Source organism: Aythya fuligula, chromosome 9 (assembly GCF_009819795.1).
Source record: "Aythya fuligula isolate bAytFul2 chromosome 9, bAytFul2.pri, whole genome shotgun sequence".
NCBI classification, from domain to species: domain Eukaryota; kingdom Metazoa; phylum Chordata; class Aves; order Anseriformes; family Anatidae; genus Aythya; species Aythya fuligula.
The window spans coordinates 499,584-526,070 of record NC_045567.1 but is presented as its reverse complement, the minus strand read 5'-3'; the positions used below and the strand labels follow the sequence as shown (position 1 = coordinate 526,070).

General features: G+C 37.5%; 1 protein-coding gene across 10 annotated transcripts in view; it reads right to left on the bottom strand.

The window, feature by feature from the left end:
• LOC116492437 overlaps positions 1–26,487 on the bottom strand; it is a 98,238-nt gene that overhangs the window by 14,172 nt on the left and 57,579 nt on the right. For 4 of the 10 annotated variants that reach the window (XR_004253598.1, XR_004253599.1, XM_032193194.1 and 1 more), the window contains one exon: positions 17,831–17,924. Coding sequence is in view for 8 of the 10 variants with exons in the window: in XM_032193194.1 (XP_032049085.1) it covers positions 17,831–17,924 (94 nt within the window). In the remaining 2 variants the exon portion in view is untranslated. Of the gene's footprint in view, positions 1–11,656; positions 11,721–12,590; positions 12,665–13,237; positions 14,273–17,208; positions 17,925–26,487 lie in introns of those variants that run through there. The other 6 variants (XM_032193188.1, XM_032193187.1, XM_032193190.1 and 3 more) reach the window with 3 other exon arrangements.

The following is a 26,487-nucleotide window of genomic DNA, read 5'->3' as shown; positions in this document are numbered from 1 at the left end:
AGCTGCCAAGGAATCCAGACCCATATCACCTGGGGGATGACCCAAACTCTGCATCCCTCCATGCCCTTCTGTCCACGGAAACGCCCCTTGCTGTAAACACTTGGAAACTACAACATATTTTGAGGAAGGAAGAGTAAGGTTTGTCTTTTAGTTTCTTTAAATTTAACTCAAACTTTTAGTCTGCTTACCTAAAAATACCTTATGTATCCTCTGGTGGCTGAGAGTCTGCCTTGCATGCAGGATGACAGATTGAGTGCTAATTCTACCACCTGTAGACCTTGCTTATTTCAAAATGTCACTTGTTTTTTGTATCTTAAGTGCCAAGAGAGATGTTCTCCCAGGATACCAAAAATCAGTCATTATTATAACATAGATATTAAGCCACCCATTGATGTTTCAAACACATCAGTCAAAGTCATCTGTCCTGCAACTGTTCAGCAGAAAGGGCAGCATGTTATTAGAGAGAAAGAGAGAGAGAGATACCAGGGGAGACAAAATCATTATCTGAACATATCTTAGAGGCTGTCTGAATGCTGTAGGACCCATGGCAAAGCCCATGTACTTTAATGGAAATTTCAGTCCTCTGTGATCATGTAATTGCTCCACAGTAATTCCTTCTAGCAGCTTCTTATAATGTTTCATCATGGAAGAACCTGGACTCTGAAATCTCCCACCTTTGAGTTTGAGCCACTGTAAAAATTCTTTTTTTCTGGAAGTTGCAGAGGGAAAAGCATGCTCAGAAGCCCAATTCCTTACCTCCAGGCTTTATGCAAGGTCTTAAAAAGCACAACTACCTCACATTAGGTCTATCCTAACACTTATTCCAGGGCCAAACTACATAGGAGCAAGAAGGGAAGAAGAGGAAACTTTCTGAGGACATCTGCTAGGCCCACATTGGCTGTCTGGATGAGGTTTGTCAGTACACATTGGAAGTGCGCAGTGAGGCTGAAGATTCCCTACTGGCTGGAACCGAGTCATTTGCCAGGTTTTCCTTGTCAGGGAGAGTTAAACCAGTCACTGATCCTAATTCTAACACTGTTGTTGCAGCATTCCAATTTTTAATCGCTACATGACTTGTCAGGTTGAATACGAGCCGCATGAATAAAATTTAAAAACCTCTTAATAATGAGGGTTGTCAAAAATTACTAGCACTCACTGTTTCTACAGTTACCTTTTTATTTCCTAAAAGTGTAGCTAAGGTGCAAAGATCCTTCTTTCCAGCTGCCCTTATTTTTCCATTTCTACCCACAACAGTTTTTTTCCTGAAGCCCACCGGGACAATCAGAATAAACAGCACATTCCCATACCTCAAGTACAGTGCTGGGCTCCCAGTGCCTCCTTCAGGCTTAAGGGACTTATTCAAAAAAAGGGGATCCTTAATCTTCCACAACTAGGGGGAAATATAGTTGAAGATTAGTTAAGAACATAAAGCTGCCATTTTTCTTCATCCTAGGCAGCCTCTTTTCTCTATTTCCTTTTCTATGAGTTTTAAAGTATGTGAGATGCAAGTCTCTGGCTGTCAGTGAGCATTGTCTTTGGAATGTCACAGTTTTGCATATCACCAATTTGTCTCTAAATGTTTGAAATTTGAAGTAATTGTAGAAGACTGAGGCAAGCAAAGTGGGAGCCAATCAGAAGGAAAGGACATTTTTCAGGCTAGCAAACTGACACGTAGGCATCCCAGTGCTCCTTTTCCAGTGACAGAGTGCAGCTAGGACAGATGTGCTTCATGCTGTAAGTTCCTGGATGCTGACAAACAAATCAATTTCCAGTAGACTCTTAGTTCTCATCTGCAGTTGAACTAATTTACCATCCTCATGTGCTGCGTGAACAAAATACAATAATTGATTTCAAAAGACACCAGCTTGCTAGCAAATACGGGTTGCTGAACGCTAGACTTTTTCAATGAAAAATTATCTTACCCTTAGCAGTGTTTCAGTTCACTGATTTCTTTTTGTTTGGGTGTTTTTGTTACAGAATGCTTAAATTCACAGTGCTTTCCATAAAGGAAAATCTGCACTGTAATCTCAAATCACAACAGAAAAGGCAAGGTTGTTTGACTTCATCTTGGCTTGGCATTAGAAGCAGGCTTACAGCACAACAAAGCTAAAGCTACACAGAGGAGGAGTTAAATGCAGTGGTCTAGTTATGGGTTTAACAGGAACATCAACATATAACTGGAGCAATTCAGTGCTTAAAAAGCTTAATAACATGTGAAAAGTAAGTTCAGCATCAGAGCTGGGTCAAGAAAAATGGGATCATTCAATTAAAAATGGAAGGACATGAAAGTGAATGTCTGTGTTTGCAATGCTGTGCTATGCTGTTGTAAATTATGTATTTTAAACTGAGCTAAATGACTATTGCAAAATGTTTCATTTTCATGGGAAAAAAAAAGCTTAGCTATGAATACAATGCCAAGATGTAGCAGGAGGAATTGTGGACCCAGGGAGGCTTGTACATAGCCTCCAGACGAAGCAGCTGCTGTGGAAAGGCCACCTATCCATCAGTGCAATTTCTGCAGCTGACACAGCTTCTGGAAGCCATCCCCATTTTCAGGAAGAAATTCTCCACTGTGGCAAGACAGGAACATGGACTCTAGCTCCTAGATGCACGCTGTCTTTGAGGAAATCTCTTTGGAACTTCTCCAGCCTTATCTAGAAGCCCATTGCAGCCTTAAGCAACTCTACAAGGTTTCAAGAATTTATGCACTTTTATTAGTAGAACTGAAAATGTTGCAGAGTAGTGTTCATGAGTGCTGTTTTTGTCCTTCCACTTTATCAGCTGTTCTTAAAACTTCTATTCACTTCAGAAGTTAATCATAAACCCTCTTTTTGAAAGCTGAAAAGTATATCATTGAAATGACAACAACATTAAGGTCTGACTTTATAAAGGTGTAAAATTCATGAGCACTTACATGTATTGCTACTTACCTGATGATTTATCTAGTGCAATGGCTGCTCTGCTCGGTGACACCCTTGTTGCTAGCTCTCTTTCCTGTAAATATGAAGTGATCTGGAAGAACTCATAAGGCCTTCTAAGTGTAAATAAAATCTTTCACCTAGGAGCATTTTTTCTAACCACAAAAAGTACTAGGAGAGGGGCAGAAAAGCCACATCTTTCTTTTTTAAAACTCAGACTATGGGTAGTTTGAGTCTTTGTTCCCTTTTATTCTGATCATCAGAGAGTGAGCAAAACCACACTTTTTTCTGAGTTCAGAAAAAGGTTTTATTTTTATCATTTCTATTATGAGCAAACTGGGATGAATATGATTTTGACTTGGGCTTGGAAATAGCTCAGAAGTTAAGTTTTGGGTTTGCAGAAAAAAAAAAAAAAAAAAAAAAAAATTTTTTGTTGGATAAAACATTCTTCTTATTATCACCTTATTATCAAAATCAGGAACTTTTTATAGATGTGCATAAAAATGAAGATTCAGTCCTTTTAATCCCTCCTGGCATCACAGGGTACCTGAACTTTTTACCTTCTCTTTGAACCATAAATTGGTTGAGATTTCCAAAAGAGGAAAAGCAGGATTAAATTTGATTAAGGGTTGCAGCAGTTCAATGTAAAGTAAAGTAAATTATTTTTATCTACCCTAATTTGATCCAGCATTGGGAAACTAAGCTGACCTTGCACCTTACCAATGTTTTACAACAACAAATTTTTCTTTACATGATTTTGTGAAGACAATGTTATAAAGATTCCATACAGCACTCCTTTACCAACTGTTCAGCAAATTATTATAAAACTTTGAAACATGCTAATTTCAGTGTCTTTGACCACTATTTACACTGAATGTACAAGAGAAAAATTTAAATCAAAATTTATCCTACTCTTTTATGTCATTATAAAGCCCAAATCTAGCCAAAAAACTCTGTACATCTCCTAGTTGCCTTCGGTTTAGATTGATTATGTCTTTATACTGAGGAGAGGGCCTGCCTGATAAAAGAATGGCTTAATCTTTATTTGCCTAGAGCAGTTAGAAAAATAAGTGAAGCAAGCAGCCTCCTGTGACTGATTTCTGCTCACTTAAGGCAGTTCACCCTTGAAACAGAGAGTAATTGTTCTCTGTCCTTTTTCAGATAATGTCATCCCTTTCATGTATTATATCCAAATAATCTTTAAGATTTTGAACATTAAAGGAAGACAGAGTGAATCAAAACCATACACCAGGTTAAATTCTGCCTTGAGAGGCATATCCACAGTTTTCATGAAAGCCAGTGGAAACCATACACACATGTAAGAAGGAAAATTGGGTCCATAGTCTCTTAAAAAAATAAAAAATAAATAAAAATAAAATAAAATGAATTTCTGTACTTCCATTTCAAGAAGCAGGATATGAATATATGGGCTTTGATCAAATTACTGTGTGTCAACAATAATAGGATAATCTTCAGAATTGCACATTATAATTTAATTCCTATTTGGTACCCATCTGGACATGAACCATGGAAATTTGCCTGTTTGAGATATGTTTTGCTTCTGGACATCAACTTTATGGGGAAAAAAAAATACAAATATTTCCCTTCAGCATCCATGGAGAAGGTGAATTTTACCACCTTCTCTTTCATGTAGCTCTATATTTAATGAGTTCTTTCCTTCCTGCAGCTGGTCAAGTGGTTGGTGATGAACAACCAGTTGTCTGCCTTCTCTATTCAGCAGGAACCTAGGAAACTCTTTAATCTAGTTTAGGTGTAGTTGTAACATCCTTACCATGTTAGGCTGATCTTGATGCTGAGACAACTCCTACCAATCCCAGGTTTATGAATCCTTCTTGTAAATATTTCTCTTTGTTTTTTTTTGTACTCTTAATTGTTGGTACTCCGGTAGCAAAGTTGAAACAGAGGTGACTATAGGAAAAGAAACATTTTTGTAGTTTACTCCAAAGTTGGTTTTTGTTTGTTTGTTTGTTTGTTTGTGACTTCACCAGAGTTGTCTCTTACAAATACCTTTCTGTCAGTATAACTGAGCACCTTAATACAAAGTGATATTGCAAACTATTAAGGAATGATTTATTTCATGTAGTTATGTTTGTAAGTGAAGCCTTTGTACCTAGCAAATATTTGTTGAAAATATAAAATTAAAATTAGAAATAGCAAACTTTTCGGAATTATTCAACCGCATTTCTTCAAAAGTTGCAATTATACATCCTGCAACTGTCTCTTCTCTACTGCTTGGTAGTTCAGTTGGATGCACTATATCCAAAATAGGACACCTAAGCTTTTCACAAGAAGGGCTTTCTAGTGTCTCCTCTGGCAGGGAGACGTATTTAGGAAGGGATCTGCTTATGTAGGTCATATACTTTGGGACCGACCCAAAGCTGTAAATTGTAAACACCAAAAAGGAGCAAAGATAAACTGCTGACCTTATAAATATTATGATTGTTTCAATAGGTTAAGGACATCATTTGTGTCTTCCCTCTGTTCAATAATATCCACTGTATGATTCTGTGTTAGACAAATTTGTGTCAGCACAGCAGATGATTTACAGCATGTATTTTTATAAATTTAACACTGGAAAATACTGACACCTGATTTTTGCTATGTCATGCATGGTTCTTTCAAATGCGGAGATTGGCAGAGAGCTACCAGAAACCAATTCTTTACCGGTTGACAATGAACAGACTTTTGTAAGACAAATCACTATTTCACATATGTGGCTATGTTATCAAGAAGTCACTAAATTATTGTACAGTAATGTTAAAAGATAACAATTTTATAAAACCTTAAATCAGAGAAAATCTGAGGTTAAACTTTTGCCTCTAAATGAGTCCAAACCAGCAAAATAAGTGCATGTGTACAAAAGAATCTGAGCAGATTAGAAATAGATGCCATTAATCTTAATTTATAATATGAATTCAATTTCTAATTCTTTAGGAGTCCTGAATCATCAACTTTCAACTTTTCAAATAATAAAACTTCCCAGTAAACCAGGTAACATTTCTGTAAGGGACACTAGGGGATGGCATCAATTGCTAAGCTTCCAGGTTGCACCAGCCCTTACAACTGTGCTATTTGTAGTTCTTCCTTTTGCCAGTATTTCCCTGACATTGGATTTCTGATGTGTTATGTCCACTTTTAAAAGTAATGGTTTAATAACTAGAAATGAATGCATACATTGTTTTTCAAAATTCCAAGTTGCTAGCAATCCAGCCTTTCTTAGCCTCTACAGTTAGAAATAAGATCTAGTTTTACTGTGAAACACTGTGAGAATCTGTATCTCGTTGTTGGTTAGATCATAGATGGGCAACAATGCTTTTTTTCTCAAGGTTTCACAGACTAGCAAACTTAAAGTAGCTCCTTTTAATTGAAACCCAGACATACTTTTAGGTAAAAACAAAATGAGCTGGCTTGAGTTTTTCCCAAGCCAAACAAAAGAGATTGGAACTTTCCATTGTTTTTGTCTGCCAACCATGCATTGTTAAAGGAATCGAAATAAAGAGGGAAAGGGGTCAAGGGTTATAGAGCTCATATTTCCACTCTACATGACCCCATCTCAGCAATAGTGGGACCCTCATGATCAGTTCCTGTTGGTCTAACAGAACAGCCATTTCCTAAGAAAAGGAATTACTGCGTACAGTACCTTTGTGACTAACAGAAGAATACACTAGCTCTTCAAAGGTCCTTTCATTACAGCCCCTGAAGAGGACTCTGACATTACTTTCTTGAGATTATAATGAAAACAGCTGTACTTGTACCAATTCCCCTTTTTATTATTTTTTTTAACAAAACAAGATTGATGTTTTGCCACTTTCTATTCTGTCATGAGAATAAGGTATCACAAATGCTAATAACTACCACAGTAGCAATATGCAGTACTACTTTGATCTTTTCACTGTTCTTTAATTTGGACAGCTGGCAACTGAATTCCTCCCTAAAAATCTCTGCTGCCTATAAAAAAAAGGGAAAAATGGCCAACAAAATCAAATGTGCACATTTAAAACTATTCATCTGACGAGTCCAATTGAAAGTCCACATGAGTAATGCAAATACGATACTTTGATTTTGTGATTCTAGGCACAAAAATCTTAATACACATTCTTTTGATGATGGATTGTGGCAGAATGAGAAATACCACAAACAACCAATTTTCATTAAAATCTAAAGCTTGTAATCCGTCTGTTCTTATTGGTTGCTTTGCCAAAGACTTCTTAAGAGATTATTAAGCTTATTAATGAAAATTCAGAAGTAATTTTAAGTGATTTTCTTCCTTATGTTTATAAGACAGTAAAATTAAACATGCTGTGGTTGTTATTTTTTCCAGCATCAATGGCAATGCAAGAAGGCAGAATCTGGCAATAGCGGCTGTCAAGATTACAAAACCAAGAAATGCAAACACCTAGTGTCCAAATTATTGCTGTACTGGTAGAAACAGGATAGTAGTCATTAGTGTTTGTGCTAGTAAGACAGAAGAGATCTGTCTATTGCCAGTTAAATTTCTTTTTCAGTGAGTCAACTTTCACAGTGAATCAGATGCACAACTTTTCTATTCCCTGTGTTTCAGTTCAATCCCCTATCCATGTTCAAAACGAGCATAATTGGTCTCTTGTTGGCACCAATACCACATTTGAAATGATAAGGTGCATTCATTTGAAATGAATGGTGCTCAGAATTTGCAAGTAAAGTTCTCTAAACTAAGATTTTGGATTCTCTGTTCCACTCATCAACAATGATTTAGTTACTTAAGAGCTTTGCTAGAAGCCAGACACAAAGTATCCAAAAGTTAAAATAAATGCTTCTTGGAAATTTCAGAATCAGCCAAAGATATAATTTTGTTGCGTAAGTGCTTTTGAAAATATGATTGTTCTGTTTGTAAATGGAACATAATTTTAGAGGTATTTATATTCATAGAAATTGATATGAGATGTGGAGTATGAGGAGAAACATTCTGCAAATACAGTCCAAAAAGCATCATGAAAATAAATCTACATGTCAATGTATGAAATGGGAAGAAGATCCTAGAACCTCTGATGTTCATAGAGAAATAAAATAGGTACCAAGCAGGACAGAAGATCCAGTTTTGCTATATTTTAAATGAGATGGTTGCATATATGTTTACGTTCTTCCTCAGAAAGACATAAACAAGTGTATCTTGCACATTCGTAGACATATATATATTAGCCAAAACCCTAATGCAGAGAATGCAACAGGGTTACCAAAGCCTTGTAAACAAGCTGTTACAGGAATTGATTTGTGTTGTAATACAGGGACATTCATCAATCCTTTCTTTTTTACTGTGCAGATATAGTTCTGGCTTAACATAACCTTGAATTTGCATATTTTTTACTTTTGTCTGAGCAGTATTTTGTGCTGTAGACTTGGACCTGCTGCATAAACTCTTCTTGATCCAAGTGGTTTGGTCATGCAGTAGAACAGATGCTTGGCTAGGTGTGTTTGACATTGTCCTGGTTTCAGTTAGAAATACAGTTAATTTTCCTCCTAGTAGCTGGTAGGGCGCTATGTCTTGGATTAGGGTGAGAAGGGTGCTGATAACATGCTGATGTTTTAATTGTTGCAGCACAGTGCTTACACTAAGCCAAGGACTTTTCAGCTTCTTGCTCTCTCCTGCCAGCGGGCAGGCTGGGGGTGCAGCAAGAGCTGGGAGGACAGCTGACCCAAACTGGCCAAAGGGGTATTCCATACCACCTGACATCATGCTAAACAATATATAGGGGTGGCTAGCCAGGGTGGGGGGCCGGCTGCTCGGGGATAGTCTGGGCATTGGTCAGTGGGTGGTGAGCAATTACATTGTGCATCACTTGTTTTGTACACATTATTAGTAGTAGTACTATTATCATTATTATTATTATTGTTGTTGTTGATGCTATTTTCCTGTCTTAATAAACTGTCTTTATCTCAACTCAGAGGCTTCACTTTCCCATTTCTCTCCCCCATCCCAGAGAGGAGGGGGGAGGGTGAGCGAACAGCTGTCTGGTGTTTAGCTGCCGGCCGGGTTAAACCACAACAGACATCCAAGACAGATGATTATGACTGTGAAAGTCGTCCAGAGGCCACACACCACTGGGCATCTGTACTGAATGAAGTAGATATTTTCCAGAGTTTGTGGTGCAAGAGAACTAGCAAAACAAGGAGAGAATTCAATTATGCAGATTTGAAATGGCCACAATTGTTCTACAAAGTCAAGTAAATGAATTAGATGTGGAGCACCTTGTGGTTCCAACACCTGCAAATTCAGTTCAAGGAGCTATACACACTTACAAATATCTCATAATTGTCATCTGGAGACTTCCTATAGTCATTTTATATCAATGACTCAAGCTCAGTAACTCATTTATAAAGTTCAAAGACCAATATGTGGCTATACATTAAATACCACTAGCCCTTGGGAGTCAATAACATCTTTCTAAATAGCAGGGACAAAAAGTGTATGAAGTACGTCCTCAAATCCTCACTGTTAAATCTGCAACAGTCAATTCAATATACTTGTAGATATGTCTACATCAACACTGAAACTGGAGCAATGGCAGCCAACAGAAAATAGATATAGGAACAGATAAAACAGTGGGTCCAAGAGAAGGCAAACTCATGACTACAGAGTATTGCATAGAAGGGGAAATAACTCAGAAGGTAAGTAGGGTAACAGAGGAGCTGTACAGAGAGTAAAATGTGCATAATATGCTTGAGAGTAGTAGAAGAAAGCCAGTTGGGGAAGAAAGGTTCAGATATAAACAGAGAGGATTTTGCAACAGAGAAAAAGATAGTAGCTTGAAGGGAAATGGATGTCATATAGACAAAGAGCAGTAGTGCAACCATTCTCAAAGCCATTGATTGACAGAAAGGGAAGGATGTAGTAAGAGTTGAGAGTTAAAGACAAGCATGATAGAATATCAGAAAACTCTTAGTTACCTTAGACTGGAAAGCAAAATGACACATGTAGGGCATGCCTGATCATTGCAGCATTTGAGGACAGATGTGAAACTAACCATTTTAAAAATACACAAAATATTGACATAGAAATGAAACTGCCTTTTCTTACAATGTATTCACTCCTACTGAGATGTGCACACATACACATACACACTGCCTTATGCTCCTCTAAGCTAAGCATGACCCAGAAATACAGTATCATCTGCATTTGCTCAGTCCTGGAAAAATGCTTAAGGGAGGCAATGCAGATCCAATATATGGATGCCAGTTTGTCCCTGTGTCTTAACAATGCAGCCAAGGTCTGACCTCCCCCAGCTTCCAGGGGTTTCTGAGTATAGGAAGGAAAAGAAATCACCAGACCATTATAGATGAAAAGAACTCTGAACATTGAAAGATGTTAATTAATATGCCATACATCTGTAAGACATTTGGATTTTAAGTTACTTTTGTCAGTGTAAGAAACTTGAATGAGGGACTGAATTTATACAAGCTTATAAAGGAAGGTGTATACGTACCTGTAAAGAAAGGTGCAGTGTATATTTTTTTCTAATCAGACAAGATTTAAATATTTTTTAATATCTTTTGTGTATCACTACTAAAGAAAATGGCAACTTTTCAAGCTTTAGGAAAAAAAGGCAAGAAAAGAAAAGCCTTTAGATGCCCACAGTAGGTGGCATCAGCTACTGACCTACCTACTAATAAGGCAAATGAAAGGAAAACAGCCTGAGAGGAACTAAATAGCAGTAAGACCATGTCTTGAGGGAAGAACAGGCAAAGGAGACACACAGTGTTTAATTCACCCTGACTAAAAAGCTTTCTCAAACCACAAGTTGAAGATGCTACCATATATAACAGTGTTACAATAGGAATATTTAATTGTATTTTGGTCCTTTGACTGGAATACTGCTGATATTGAATTGCTGAACATGGCTGTAGTCAGGAATTCTGATAAGTCTTTTAAAAAATACCATATAGCCTGGAAGCAATCACTAAGGCTAGTCAAGCTTCTGCTTACAGTTACAGGACCACAGTCCTACTAGATGGTATAGAGGAAATAACTCTGAAATCAAATCAAGCTAGCTGGTCTGGTTTCAAAACCAGCACCTTACACCATAAATAGAAATACAGGACAGAATAAATTGAACAGAAGACTCAGAATCGTGATTATAAATGCCTTCACCAGCTGGTCTGGATATGTGCAATATTTATTAAATTTTCTAAACCTGTTTCTGTCCCTTAAAAACTTCTTTATAATATTTAGAAAACAGATTTCCTTAGAACATGACTATCCTTGCACTCAGTTCTAACCAAATAAATACTTTGAACTTGTTTTTAAAAATCATAAACTTCACTCTTGAGCAGTTTATCATTCGTTCCTTACAATAAAATGAGATCAACATTAGGAGGTCTGTTAATGTATTTATTCATATATTTAATATCTGGGCTAATATACACTGGATAATAATATATTGCTAATTGCACATAGATATATTTAATATTTAGTTAATGTCTGTCTGAAATAGTGTTCTGATCATCCTTTTTAAGAACATCCTCAACCATAGAACATTTCTGCTGTCACTGACACAACCAATGCATTATTTCCAGTTACGTATTTTTCACTGCAATGCAGAAACTAATCTTGGTACAAACTGTGTTTCTGGTTACATTGGCATTAGAATTATTTTAGATTTATAACAAGCACAATTTGATTTGTTTATGACTGAATTAATATAGAAAATAAAATTAAAATATTTTAAATACGTGCATGTAGTTTGGGATTTTTTATTGCCTAAGGCAGTGAGAGGATTGAAGCATCAATGTTTTCTTGCAAGTTCCCTAGGAAAAAAATACATAAATAAAAATAAAAATAAAAATAAAAATAAAAAAGCATCTATAAAAAAAGTCTCACCTTTTTGTTTTAACAAATTCCTGCAACTTCTTCCCATGGCTTTAGCGAGTCCTGGAAATTTCTCATATAGGCTATACCATCGGCAAGAATCTTTCCCAGATTTCTCACCCTTTTTAATTTGTGTCTCTTAGTTACCTGCTCCATCTTTTCCTTCCCCCTCCTTTCTACTCTAACACTAATAGGCTTGCTGGAATCTACTTTCTAAATGAAATCAGTCAAGTCACCTCAGCTTTGATTGTTTTATTCCCATGCTGTAGAATGAAAGCACTCTGCTGAATCAAAAATGTCCTACATTCAATTGTCATAAATAACAATGCACAGCAAAGAACTTAAGCTATCAACATAAATAATACAATATGAAAGCATGCTTCAAACCAGATGCTGCTTTATTTCTGTCCAAACAGTTTGAAGAGCCTGTTAAAATGCTTCAAGTTGCTGTTTATAGAGGGTCAAATGAACATTTTTCAATTAAATGTGTCCCTTCTGGTTCCTTAATGATTAAATACAGTGGAACAATAGCCATTTAAAATAGCCAAAGAATATCTGATGATTTTTTATTGTTAGAATTGTTAAAATAGGAGGAGTTGAAATGGTTTGTGTGAGGTGAGAGAAAAATGCTCTGACAGCATCAGAGCCACCTCAAAGATTTCGACAATTTGTCAAAAATCACTGCACTTTCCAAGTAGCCTTTTGCAGGTCTCATGGGAAAATAACAGCATCTCTCCTTCAGTCAGACTGGCAAACAGTTTTTCCCACAATCTCCCCCAAATGCCTCCCCCAACAGTTCTCCCTTATACCTGGTGATACTGAAACTTCATCTGTATCAGCTGTAAACACAGGATGAGGACAAGTATGTGTATATATCCACTGCCTGTAAACAGACAACGTCAGATGCTCAACCAGCCTAAGTCAGTGTGGCTCTTCAGATCGGAGATGACCCAGGCCATATCTGGTTTATTTGGAGATCAAACACAAATATAAAAGTCTGTCTAACAATATGACCCTAAAAGGTAGGCTGAGCCTACCTTCCCCTGGAAACAGCCTTCCCAATGACTTCTGTGTACTTGTGATTTTCGGAAGGGCTCTCTCTTTCTAACCATCAAGACTCCAAGTTTGCCTCCTGGATCTTCCTCCTGCTCACCTGTGTCAGGATTTAGCCCACTGTAAATACTCCACTTGCCTATATGTCATTAAAATTGCAATGGGTTTGAGTTTTGTTGGTTAAACAAAGCCTTTAGGATCCACTTTCATCTGTAAAGCAGAGTTAAATTTTATTGAAAAAAAATAGTCTGTCTTTGCACAAAAACATTCATGCATGCATAACATCAAATGTTGACCTAACTACGAAAGAAGATGATCTTATTTGATGAGAAATCCACCATTTTAAAATGAAATATAATAATAATAATAATAATAATAATAATAATAATAATAACAACAACAACAACAACAACAACATAAAAAAGTAAACAATGCTTTTGTTCTAAATGGTCTGGAACAAAACTGTATTTCTTTTCATGTTTGATCACAGCTTTAGTGACTTGTCAGGATTCCGAAACTCAGAGCTATTAGGCTACTACACCACAGTAGCAACCCTAAGGATTAATACGACTTGGTATTTGCTACTTTTACTCCGTCCAGCTAGACTTACTTAAACCTTGCAGAGCAATAATTTGCTGTATAATGAAAACAAAGACAGCAACAATTCTATTAAATTTCTTTAATACCATGCTGGAGAATCTGCCTTTTTGTGTAAACATACCCAGCATGTGACGACCAAAATGGTCAAGGAACAGCAATAACAGGTAATAAATTTTTGCTATGTGAACTTCTGTATTTAGTTACTTATAATTATCCATAGCTTCCTAATATGCCAGGAGATTTATGAGACATATAACTAATAAACAAGAATCTTATTAAACTGGATCCATCTAGATCCATCTAGTTTATGATGAATTATGCTAGGTTTCACAGTGCTTTTTTGTAAGTAGAATGTGTTTTTTGTTTTTGTTTTTATTTGTCTTTCTCAAGAGGGAAGACTTTAAAACTCTCCCTGGCTCCACAGAGGTGACCTGACACTCTGTTTGGCCTTTACATGCATGGGCAGTGCAGGCAACAAAACACAGGGAGACTTCTTCCACACATGTAAGCCTTACCAGAGCTCCAGAAGTCTCTGCTTCTGGTGAGAGCAAGATGTGCTGTCCTATGCTTGATGTCTTAAAAGGGCAATGAAGGTAGTGGAGTATATTAACTTCACTTAATACTCTACTGCTAAGTACTATCTGCAAAACTGACGTGAGCTGAAGTGGTCAGTGGTACAGTGGTAGGGCTACCCTCAAGTGGATTTCTGGGGATGGGCTCCCCCAGACCTGTTTCACCTTTGCAGACCCTTCCTCTTCACCGTTCTGCTTCTCACAACACCCTCGTCAATGGGCTCTGGATACACAATTCAGGGCTGGGTGGACTGGGCAGACTATGGCTGAAAATTCAGCAAAATGAGTAAGAAAAGGTCACTAGTGTGTTAAAAATCCCAGTAGCCATCTCAGATGGGTACAGTAGCCAGGCTCCCTCTAACAGACTCCATTTCCACAGATAACTGATGCCCATTAGGCCCAGCTCAGCTGCACACATTAAGCTCTTTGCACTGCATGAACTCCCATGCTAAGTGAAGTGCATCACTGTAACTTATTTTCTGCACCTCTACGTTAGCTTTCTCAAAAACTATAGCAAAAATAATGGTATTTGTTCTGTCTCTCCTTTAGCTCTCTTTAATTACATATTTATCCATCCCTATCTTTCTACCTTCAGAACAAATTTTAAAAGTACAGTGGAGGTGAAATCATTTGCTTTTACACTATAGCAAAAGATTTTTCTGTTCTCAGGTACTGTATTTCAGCTCCTGTGGAAATACAAAATAAAACCTTTGCCATCCAAGGAGTTCTGCCAAATTTACACCATTGAAATAAACTGAAATTATGGCCCAAATCCTTTGATATGTAAGGTAGAAGCCATTTAATTTTAGTCAGACTTCCCTCCAAACTCCAGAAAGGATCTAGTGAAAGAAGTGAGTATAGTAAGTGATGGACCTCCAGTATTTGGCTCATGTTAGTTCTAGGCTAACATTGTCATCCTAGGGTGCAGAAATAATAGTTAAACACAGGAATGGATTGCTTAGAGGATAATAACAGGTGTTACAACTATTAAAAATAATTTAATAGTTCAAAAAATAGTGACAGATGGTTATCAAAATTTACTTAGCTGAAGTCAGTCCTGCCTTCAGGCGGAATGATGGGCCAGATGATCTCCCTTTCTGATCATTTTATTATGATTCATTCTACGATTTGCTGATTCACTTTCCTCAGCCTCTTTTGGGAATTCTTCATGTGACCATCTGTGAGCATGGGCACTAAATATCTTTCCTCAATACTATCCAAGCACTGCAAGGAGAGGACAGAAGAGCCAGACCATCCTTCTTCTGCACAGAAGGATGCACAGTCAGGGAACAGACAAGATCCAGTGTTTCTTTCATCAGTCCTCCTTTTTATCCTTTGAGATAAATTTTTTTTGAGATAGATTTTTTTACCTTATGTAGATCTGCTAGCCAGCTCTAGCTCAAAGGATTAAGTGGAAGAGAATGGGATGCTATGGTTTTCTTCCCTTTAGGGTGGTTAGAGCTCAGCTCTCATCCTTACACGTATGCTCACCTTTCTCCACATAAACTGAAAGTGAGTCCTTTATGAATTCATATCCAGAAACATTTCACCTACACAATCCACACAATCATTCTTCACCTTGATGTTACTGGGGTTCACTGACATTTAAAAAAAAAATAAAAATTAAAGCTATCTTTCAGACAGAATTGATAATTACTTCTCCCTGGTAAATTTATCAAAGAATGAAACCAACACTTTCTATGGGTGCCTGGAGGGTTTGTATACTTCCTAGCTGTGATATTTCTGTCAATTACTTTATTTTTGACTATGTTTCCTGGAATTTCTAGTAAAATCATAAGCAGTGGCTTGTTGCCTGAGAGGTTTGAAAATACTATCAGCTGATTTTCGGACAGCATCAGTTGAGCTTGTGAGTCGTGAGTTTCTGCTGCCAGCAGTCAGTTATTGTTTTCAGGATGCTCTTAAGTGAGCGTCCTAAAGATGTTCACATTAAAACTGCATTCCCAAACTGCCAATATTGAGCCATAATTTCCTACAAGACTTTTTAACATTTGAGATATTTGTGTAAGAATGGTCAGCCCACCCACACACTGCACAGAAAAAAACAGTGCATACGTCATTCCATTTGCCTGGATGGGCTGAGCTTTTGAATGAGCCACATATACATTTATGAAAAGATCTTCTACACATGGAAACTCAATTTTTATCTTTGGCAGCTCCACTGAAGAACAGAATATGAAACTGACCTGAAAAACTAGCATTTACAGGGGGGAATCCAGTTCTCCTTTCACTAACACAGATGTAAATCAGGAGTATGCCTTTGACAGCCCGTGATGCTGCACTGCACAGGCAGTGTTACTGTGCAGGGAACCAGGGCCAGGGCAGAGAGCTGGAACACTGCCAAGCTGAGGCAATATTGGGTTGATACCTGCTCTGAAATCCAATAGAAACCCTTGTCTCCAAGTTTATCAACTCATGACTACAGATGCTTAAATAGAAAAGAAAAAGCCCCTGTGTGTTTGTGAAATCTGGCCTTTATTTTATATCACTTTCATGACAAAAAAGTGTTCAAAAAATGTCTTAAACCACTACTTGGGGATTTCCTCCAAGCACTATGCCAGCTGCTCTCAGCCTCCATTGTGAAATGATGGGCTTCTGGCATAGCCAAAGTACTTTACACTCCAGCAACCACTGGATGCATAGCAGCCCTTTGGGAGTCATTACCAACTGGTGTAATTTAGGGCAGCCCTGAGGCAGCTCTAAGTCACAGCCTCCAGGAACTTGAGGCTATAAAGGTGGCATAACACCTCTCCTTTAGGTCTATAATCTGCAATAACATTTACAATACAGACTGCATCGTATTATTTCCATGTTTAATTAGAGTAAAGAATATCAAACATTTTACTTTAACGCTACCCTGTGTGCTGTTACCAGCTCTGTATGTGATTTAATGGGTGATCAATCATTCACATATCGGTGGTGATGTAAACCTGATGTTCATCTGCTCTTTTCACATTGTGCATGGATCTCATGTAACAAGAAAAGAAATATCTACCAGGAATGTGGTAGTTCTGTGTTGCTGTTAAATCTCAGCAAGTTCTTCTAGAATCCAAGAAGTAAGGTAGCATTAGTTTACAGACCAACTTTTCAGTGGCATTGTTCCAAGTCTGTGCTATTGGCCAGCCTGGCTTATGCTTTGCTTCCATGGCCAAATATGTGATGCTTGACATGTCAAGTCAGCTGCTTTTTTTTTTTTTTTTTTTTTTTTAAGAGAGAAGATATTGTTGATACAGCTGTGAAAGGATCCTTTCTCCTTTCCAAAGAATTGTCACTAAATTACATTAAGCAGAGGGAGACTCTCTTCATTGCTTAATAAACACTCTGAAATGAAAACATTGAAGGTAGGAATGGATACTTTTGCGCTGCCATCATTTTTCTTTCAGCCTTTTCTCACCAACCATATGATCTGATGCTGCTGACCACTTATATTTCAAATGGGTATTATCCTGCCATTGATCCTCAGATACATCTTCTGTTGAAATCACCAGGAAAATTGCCTTTGTGAAATCTGAAGGATTAGACCTCTTAAGGGGAAAATTCCCTTTATTTCACTGTTTCAGGCCAATGAACTGAGTCCAGCTAAGCTCAGGAAGAGATGGGGCCAAGTACAGCCAGGGTTGGCAGTGTCCCATGGCAGGGGATGGAGGAGTCCCAGGGGGCAGTGGGAGGTTGGTGCCTTGCAGAGAAATCCTGGGGAGCTTGCAAGCTGGCACACGGCACGAGTGCCTGCCTGCTGGGTGTCCGAGGAAAGGGTTGGGATGCCTCAGACGTGCCAGGCAGGGAGGCTACTTGTGTACCATCCTTACCTTTGTGCTGGTCTGCAAGTGCTTCTGTGTCATTCCGAAGGACAGCTTCCCATTGCTCCACTCCAGGAGCAGGGGTAGAAAAGCAATGTGAAATCTGCCAGGGAAACAGAAGTCATTATTTTGCCAGTGATAACAACACAACTTTGTTTTAAGCATAGTAATAAAACAAAAGATGACAAGTGATGACTCCTCTGAGGTACTTATAACCTTAATAAGAGCTCCATTAATTTTTCATGTTATTGATAAAGCAAATTAATACATATCTAAAACCAAGCAAAACATAAAAAGGCATCAAAACCAAACTGAAATCATTGAATCTTATTTGTAAAGATTGCCATTAAAATAATGTAAATCTGTTTCTGTAAATTAACTTCATGCATAACTAGAAATGATTAGCATGCATATCTACCAACCTCTGTGTTTGTAATTTTGGCACACATACTAATGTGTTTAGTATTTAGAGCCTTAGAACTTCATAGATGAATATCTGAATGCCATGATAGGTAGCTGAGGAAAAAGTTTGGACACTAATTTGGATACCTGCAGGAGTCACAGGAGGAACTCAAGGAACCCAAGATCCTATTCACCAATATCCTCTACCTGCTTTGCTGACTTCAGGTAGTCTGAGCAGATGTGAACCCAGCCTAAAGGCCTACCATGTGCTGGTGAATTTAGCAAGCTCTCTGTAGGACAGTTCTTCCAAAACTGGGAGCAAAAGGCATTGGTAACAACTTCTGCCAAGCTCTTAGTGTTTTGAGAGTTTGAAAGAATTCAATCCTCTCTCAACTGTGTTTGTGATAGACTTTGTTTCGGTGTTTGTTTTTGTACTCTCTGAAAATAATACTGTTTATGAACTAGAAATGGGCATTTGGGAATAAAAGGCTAAACAGGAATATTCAATGCTGGTTGTTATTATTGCTGTTGTTATTATTATTTCTCAAATACAGAGATAAAGCCTTATTTTAAGTTAAGCATTTCCTACTTCTGCCTGCATCAGTACTAAAGCTGAAAATTTATACAAGACAGTTTAGTGTTTGAGGATAGAGACAATAATCCACATTCCCTGAAACTAGCCAAGAGGGTAGGCTCCTGCCTGGAATTATTTACATTCTCTGACCCTTTAGGCTCAACTCCTTAACTAAATGAATTTCTCTAGCAGAATTTGTAGCCCTAACCTGTTTGTATTTTACACATGTGGCGTTAAGATTGTAGCAGAATTTTACAAGTATCTGGCATATTCTTGATACCACATCTGGTGAGTATGGACACTGTTCATTAGAATAGTTCTGCAAACTGATAACATGCCAAAGCTTTGACAGAAGTACTTATGGTAGATGTCAATCATTTTTCTTTGCCAGTTTAAACACATACCCTTCTGGGAGTAATTCTGATCTATTCTGGCACACAAAACATAATGAACAATATTTTCAGGCTTTGCAGATGAAAGTGAGTCCACATATTATATGTACTACATGTAGATCACTAGACAATTATGAGAAGGAAGAATGATATTTATATACGTTATCGGAAAAAAAAAAAATATCTGTGAGAAAAAGCAGTTAAAGTTAAAGGCTATCTCTGGAAAATAGGGACTGTAAGAAGAAGAAGGAGGACAGTGGTGACACTCTACAGCAGTCACCAGTGTTACCCACATCTGGTAGTTTCTTCTTCTGCCAGAACTCCCTCCTGCCTAATGGACTTTCCTTCTCTTACAAAACTATAAGAAAAAAGTTATCAAATGTGAGAGAGACTGAATTTGACAGCAAAGGGATAACAGCAAAGAAAAAAAATCATAACCTGATTTCTGACATTTATAAAGTCTTGCATTATTTGTCAATTTGTTCTTGTTTTCTCCAAGGAGAAGGGACTCCTAGTGTAAATGACAGAGCCAGAAATGGCCCCTCCAAGAAGTATGAGACATCTTTCAGAGCCAAACGTATGTCACACCAGAGAATTTCTTGTATGATGGATATATTGATTCCACACCCTTCTTCTCAGTGTTGCTTGGATGTAGATTTTCATTTATAAATTTCCTAAGCTACATTTCAATGGTGATTACATGTTAATAATAAAGTGGGAATAAACAAATATTCAAATGAGCTCTAAATCTTACTTTTGTTCAATAAATTGCATAAATAAAGCACACAACTTTTTGGTCTTTCACACAAACACACTGGATATATCTTAAGTATGTACTGGTAAAACACTTCAGGTCTGCTGAATACAGTAAGTATTCATACTTTTAATTTAAATGGGGATTAAAAATTATTCGCCTTTTGCCATGCACAATATGCATATTATAGTGTGGATATTGTGTTACCAATTCACTGTAACTAAGTACTTCTTCACAAAAAAAAAAATAAAAAATAAAAAAGCCGGGGGTAACGGGAGGGGGAGAGCAATTTCTGACCCGATAGACCATAATAGACCCTTTCAAGCTTGTTTGATGCAGCTGCCATGAACTGAAAAAAAAAAAATCATACAAAATGTCCTGTGTGTAGAGCAATTTAATATGCAGAAATATGCATTTTCAGTAAGATATGATATCTAGTTCAGGCTATTTTAAATAAATGAAGGTACTGGTCCTTGTTATTATCTGATGGTGAGGAAGGCTTCAGATTAGACCTGTCAATAGCTACTAACTAGCAAGCAAATTTCCCAAACTACCTTCCTTCCTCACTGACCAGGGTGATACCATTTTTGCATAACGTGAGCTTTTATGGGCATGCAAAAGCAATGCTGTGGTACTGAGAAAATCTGAGAGAACCATACAATTCAACCAAAACTGTATTTTAAAACTATTTTTAGTGGCTTAAATAAAAACATATTCTTGATTTATTTTTTTTAACGTGTTTTTCAGTATGTTCCATATTTTTAAATTTAGCCTATCGCATCAATATTTTATATGCCATCATGAATACCATCCTCTTGTTAATGAAATAGTGATTCGAGCCACAAAATTAAAACCAGTTGGTTTGTCAAATCCCAAGCTTAAAAACAATCCTGTAAGATGACTGGAGAAAATATACAGAGTCTTGATTATCTCTCCTGGTTATTAAGTACTGACGATAAGAGTTCCCTTGATTTGTCCCAATGATGTAGGACCCTGATGCCATCTGACAAGACCTGGGGATGCCATGAGGCCTCCTACTGCCATCCCAGAAGAAAATATGGCTCTTACAGCCCCTCTGTCATGTTTGACATCCCCACTTGCATGCCTCAGATACCACATTGCACCTCAGAGGGCACTGGACACTCCTGTTTGGGCCAATGAAACAAACCCTAGAGGTTCATATCTTAAATTCTTAATATGATTTGTATGTGTATGGGTGGCGTGTGTGAGAAAGTACGTGTTTTTATTATATATGAATCTCCTTACATGTTCATACATGTGTGTCGATGTATGTTATTAGATATTAGAGTAATTTAAATTTCCTATAAATTGATACAAATTATATTTTTCCCTTAAAAACATCTCCTTACGTAATTAATTTTATTTTTACCAAGAGGATTGCAGCAACCAAAGCTCAGACTATTTGCCTCTTCCACTGAATAATCGTTGCAAGTTTTAAATAAAGAATCAAGCGCTGGAGCCAAAGCACACTGAAGTCAATAGGAGTCTTTTCATTTACTTCAATGGGCTTTGAATCAGAGTCTAAATTCTAACTGTTGCTGAACATATAGTACCACAACATTTTGTGTGGTACTCTGTGTGGGCACTGTGGTAGAGTTTACTTGGGAAAACAAAGAGGGACACACTCTTAGATGGTATGACCAGTATTATTGCACATAAAAACTAGGTCCTGTGAATATCAGCTATATCACAAAAAAATAATCAAACAATTCAGCTGTGCATGCAAGGATGTATATAGCTAGCTAATATCTATCAAGGCCAGAAAACAACTCATGCTGATGCTTCTGAAACCACTGCCAAAGAGGAAGAGATATTGTTAGTGCCGCTGTATTCACATATCAAAATTAGAAGCAGTATTACTTTAAGCAAGTTCTAAATTGTTGTTCTTCTAAATTATAGCTGCTACAAGATGTCTAAACAAAATGTCTAAAAGTGAATTGGTGTTCATTGTTTCCAACACTGATTAATCAGCAGTAGTCACACTGTGCTTACTGCATGCTAGTAGTATTCATACATGTATGTCCAATTTCAGTTTCAGAAACTACAGTGAACTTATTAAGTAATTTTCCCATCTGTAATATAGTGTCTAAGTAATACAGAGTACAGAGTGTTTCCAGCTAAAAGCTATCTGACGCCTGTGTTTTGAAGGTAAGCTGAGGAGGTCTTTCCTCATTCCCTACCTCAGATATGTAATACAATAACAGATACTATACATTACAGTGACATTCCATTATGTTGCACAGCATCATATATTCTTAGCTCCTGGGGGAAAAAATGACCAGTGGAAATTGAAGCTAGCTTGTGGACTTAGCCAGTAATCCACTGGATCTCAGCCAGGTTTCCCAGCCAGATTCTGTTCAAACAGATATGTACATATGAACACCGACATAACCTTGAGTTTAACTGATTTTTAGTAGTTTAATATTCAATTAAAAATGTATTTTCATCCTGCCATGATACTGCAACCAAAAATGGGCTATGCAGTATGGGTATAAAAGAGAGACTGATTTCAATGGGCCCCTTCTGAAACCTTTGAAGACATTACCTGCTCTCAGAGAATGTTGAATATCTTGAGAATGACTTATTATATCCTTATCAAATTTTAAATATCATGCTGTTAAAAATATTAGTCACAGGAGTTTGACAACAGTGTTGCAGTGAAGTTCTCTTGTCTATATGAACATGGATAACCCGATACATAAAACCATGTCTCATTTGGTGGATGGCATCCAGTGGTAAAAGCTGAGCAATAAAAGTATCCTCAGAACATTGGCAATACCCTGCCAATAGATATACTGTACATGCCATTTAAGCCAGCTGAGTACTGCCTTTCCTCTCCCTCCCTCCAGTTTTTCCATTCCCTAAGGGGCAATCCTTTGGCGAACAACCCATTTAAGTCAAACAGCTATCATGTAAAAGTGAAGATGAACAACAAAGCACATCCAAGGGAAGCAAGTTAAGATCTAGGTCCTGAGGTTTCAAGGGCGGGGCGGGGGAGGGAGGAGGGTCCTAAAGAAACTGAGACAAAGAAATTCTAAAAAGGCACTTTTTTAGCTTAAAAAAAAAAATAAGATTAGAAACCAGCTTGTATGAGCCCAACTGTGATTAAAAAAAATAAACCTTTTATAGTTAAGACAGGATTATTTTTTTCTTTTTGTTCTTTGACTTTTCCTTGCAGAGAAAGAGGCTATCTTCACTTAATCAGAGCAAAGAAAGAGTGGCTGAGGCAGAAGCAGCATCATGTGGGTGAAGGTCAGGCCAATTTTCACCCATGTGATGCTGCTTTATCACTCATGGAACAAAGATTAAGGCCTTTCTTTTCTTTATCCTTTTGTGCTTTCCCCCATTACTTTAACAGATCTGAACAAATCCCAGGCAGTTCATCCAAAAGTTCCTTTTAGCTACATTTAGTTCAGATCCTCTGAATTCCACATAAGACTTCATGCTATACCAACATGAAGAGGATATAAAACGCACATGTGTAGGGAGAAAAATGTTACAGAAAAACACAAAAATCATTGCACAGAACGTGATGACAGCGAAGGCCTTTTCAGCTGCAAGAAACTAGGCACATCCAGGAATCAGAAATATCTGCTTTCCTGTGCCCTTATTTTTAAGGAAATATGCTTTGCTGTTACACCAAAATGATGCACAAATATTGACATCAGTTAAGATGATGTTAACACGGTAAATCTCTAGCTAAGCTCTGGGCTTCTGAAAATAAATCACAAACAATAACAAACCAACCAACACCATTAATGCACAGTCCATTGCTGCCCATATGCAGACGTAAATATGCTATAACACAAAAAAAATGAGCTTACAATGTATACGTCTACATACGTTATTGGCAGCCAGGTTGCTAAACCACATTGTTCCAGAATTGTATCAATTGCAGAAATAAGAGAGGATATCGTTTTTATGCAAAGTACAGAGAGGCTTGATCGAAAGGGCAGTTGTTTGATTTGATTCTGCATTTCAAATCTGTGGTTTTATTCAGGTAGGGTTAAGCAGCCCTTCATAGCTTGCTATTTATCTCCATTTCAAACCATAAGGCTTAAGGAATGGCTGTTGATTATCATATTTATTTCATTTATCCAACTCTTGATATTTTCAAATGGTTAGTACAATATGTTGAAATAAATAGCAATCAATTGCATAAACTTAATGACAAGAAGGTGTACTTATGTGACACGTCCTGGCTATCCATAATATTTGCAGTTTTGCATAGACTAATTCTGTAATATTTTACATATTAAAATATATGAATAATAAAGCAGCTAAGCATTTTGTGTTATTCATGTTTATTGGAGTAAAATCTTGGCCTCACTGAAGTGAACAGAAATACTGTCTGACTCCACTGGGGCTTGGTTTCACCCACTGTTTGTAAAGGAAATGTAAAGGAAATGGTTCTCTTTTTTACTTAGAGTATTTTGTGATGTGTAAACTGCTAATGTAACTGAGAAGTCAGCACAGAATAATTTAGGGTGGAAAAGACCCTTAAGACCATCGAGTCCAACCATCAACCTAACACTATCGTCTATCACTAAACCATGTCCCTAAGCACCACATCCACATGTCTTTTAAATACCTCCAGGGATGGTGACTCCATCACTTCTGTGGGCAGCCTGTTCCAATGCCTGACTCCACCCTTTCTGTGAAGTTCTTTGTGATATATGTCCAGCCTTAACCTGCCCTGGTGAAACCTGATGAGGCTACTGCCTTGCATCCCATTACTTGTCACCTGAGGAAAAAGACCAATACCCTCTTTGCTGCAACCTCATTTCAGGTAGTTGTAGAGAGCAATGAGATCTCCCCTCACTCCTTTTCTCAAAACTAAACAGCCCCAGTTCCCTCAGCCACTCTTCATATGTCTTGTTTTGTAGCATGCAAAAACTGTTTCAGTAGGATAATATACAAATGCACTCTGGCTCATGGTAATAAGAAATTAATAAATCTTGTTATATATACATTTATTAAAAGCATAGTATTCATTTTGCTCGTTACTTAAAAATCTTCATATTCATGTTCCAGATTTCTGATGAAGCCCAAATCATTGTCATCATTTTATAAAACCAGAAGATACCAATAGTTTTTCGGATCATTTTCAGCCTTAGCCAGAAAATGCAACAAATCCAGAAAGTCTATTTCATGCACTCTAATAAACAGTTTGGTAACAAAAGCTGGAAGAACCTCTCATATTCCTATGTAAATCCCACCTCCTTTCTTCATGGAAGAATTTTGAAATGTGTTTCCCCCTGGCTATTTCCACAGACTATAATTCTTTTTATTATCCTTTCAGTAGCAGGTGGCAATTTATCATTCTTTCTATGATTCTTTGGTTGTAACCAAGATTAACCATCTTTCAAAACAGATAAATACAGATGGAAAACTAGACCTTTCAAAGTTCCTAAAAACTCTGATTTTCAAGCAATGTTTTTGTCTCAACACAAGCAAAGGGCTAAGAGCTGAGGCTGCAGCCAATGAGACATGACACTCTGGGAGCAAGGGTTAGTCACTGTAAAGATGTTTCTGCCCTCAGTACTCTCAGTCCCTGTGTGCTTTTCATTCTCTATTGGAGGAATATAAATTTGAGTAAATGCCATGTGACAGTGTTGCTGCTGTGGAATTTATTCATTTTTCTTGAGTAGGAAATCAATTAGTAATTACTTAAGGGCAGTCCTTATAGGCCATCTAGGTTGGCCCTTAATTAAGCAACAAGACATGACAGGCAATGCATTTCTGGGCAATTTAGCACATCTCTTAGGGAGTTTTCAAGGCATGAGGCCGAAGGTCAAGTGACTTTAACCACCTGAGAAGTGCAAAAATCCCTTAGAAATGCACTGTCTAGAATGACTTATTGCTGTTATTAAATGGAATTTGTGAATAAAAATAAGAAAGTGTCAGCCCCAGGCATGAATTGGACATTATTAATATGGATATGACATTGTTGACAGCTAATCTAAAGCTCCATTTGTGTCCTGAGCTCTAGAGCTATTTCATTATACTGTATATTAAAACAGGGAAGATACATGGCATTCTTCATTCACACTTTTATTGGAGCTGTCCAATAAGAATGAGGGACATAGTTTTCTGAAATTTGCATTGCATATCACATTTTTGGGCTGTAATACAACAACTAAACCTTGTATGCCTAGCATCCCATTTCTGGATCATAATGTAGAAGTCTCCTGACAGAACAAAACTTCCTTCCTAGGAGGCAAAATCCCTGTTCCTCACACAATCTCCCCTGCAACCAGAAATCTGCTCTGAATTTGTCTCCTCATAGCTCAGCTGCTTCCCCTGTTCCCTGTTGCTCAGTGTCCCTGCCTGTGCATGTCAATGCACCCAGGCTGAAGAAGTTTACTAGTGGCAGTGCCATGTAGAGATGGATAAACAGAGCCAATTTCAAGGCCTTCCTCTTACATATGGTTTTGTGCTTTTTTTCTTCCCCATCGCAACATGAATGGCAACTTTCCAAAGAGCATGCATACTTTCTAAACACCTTGCACTGAACATGCAC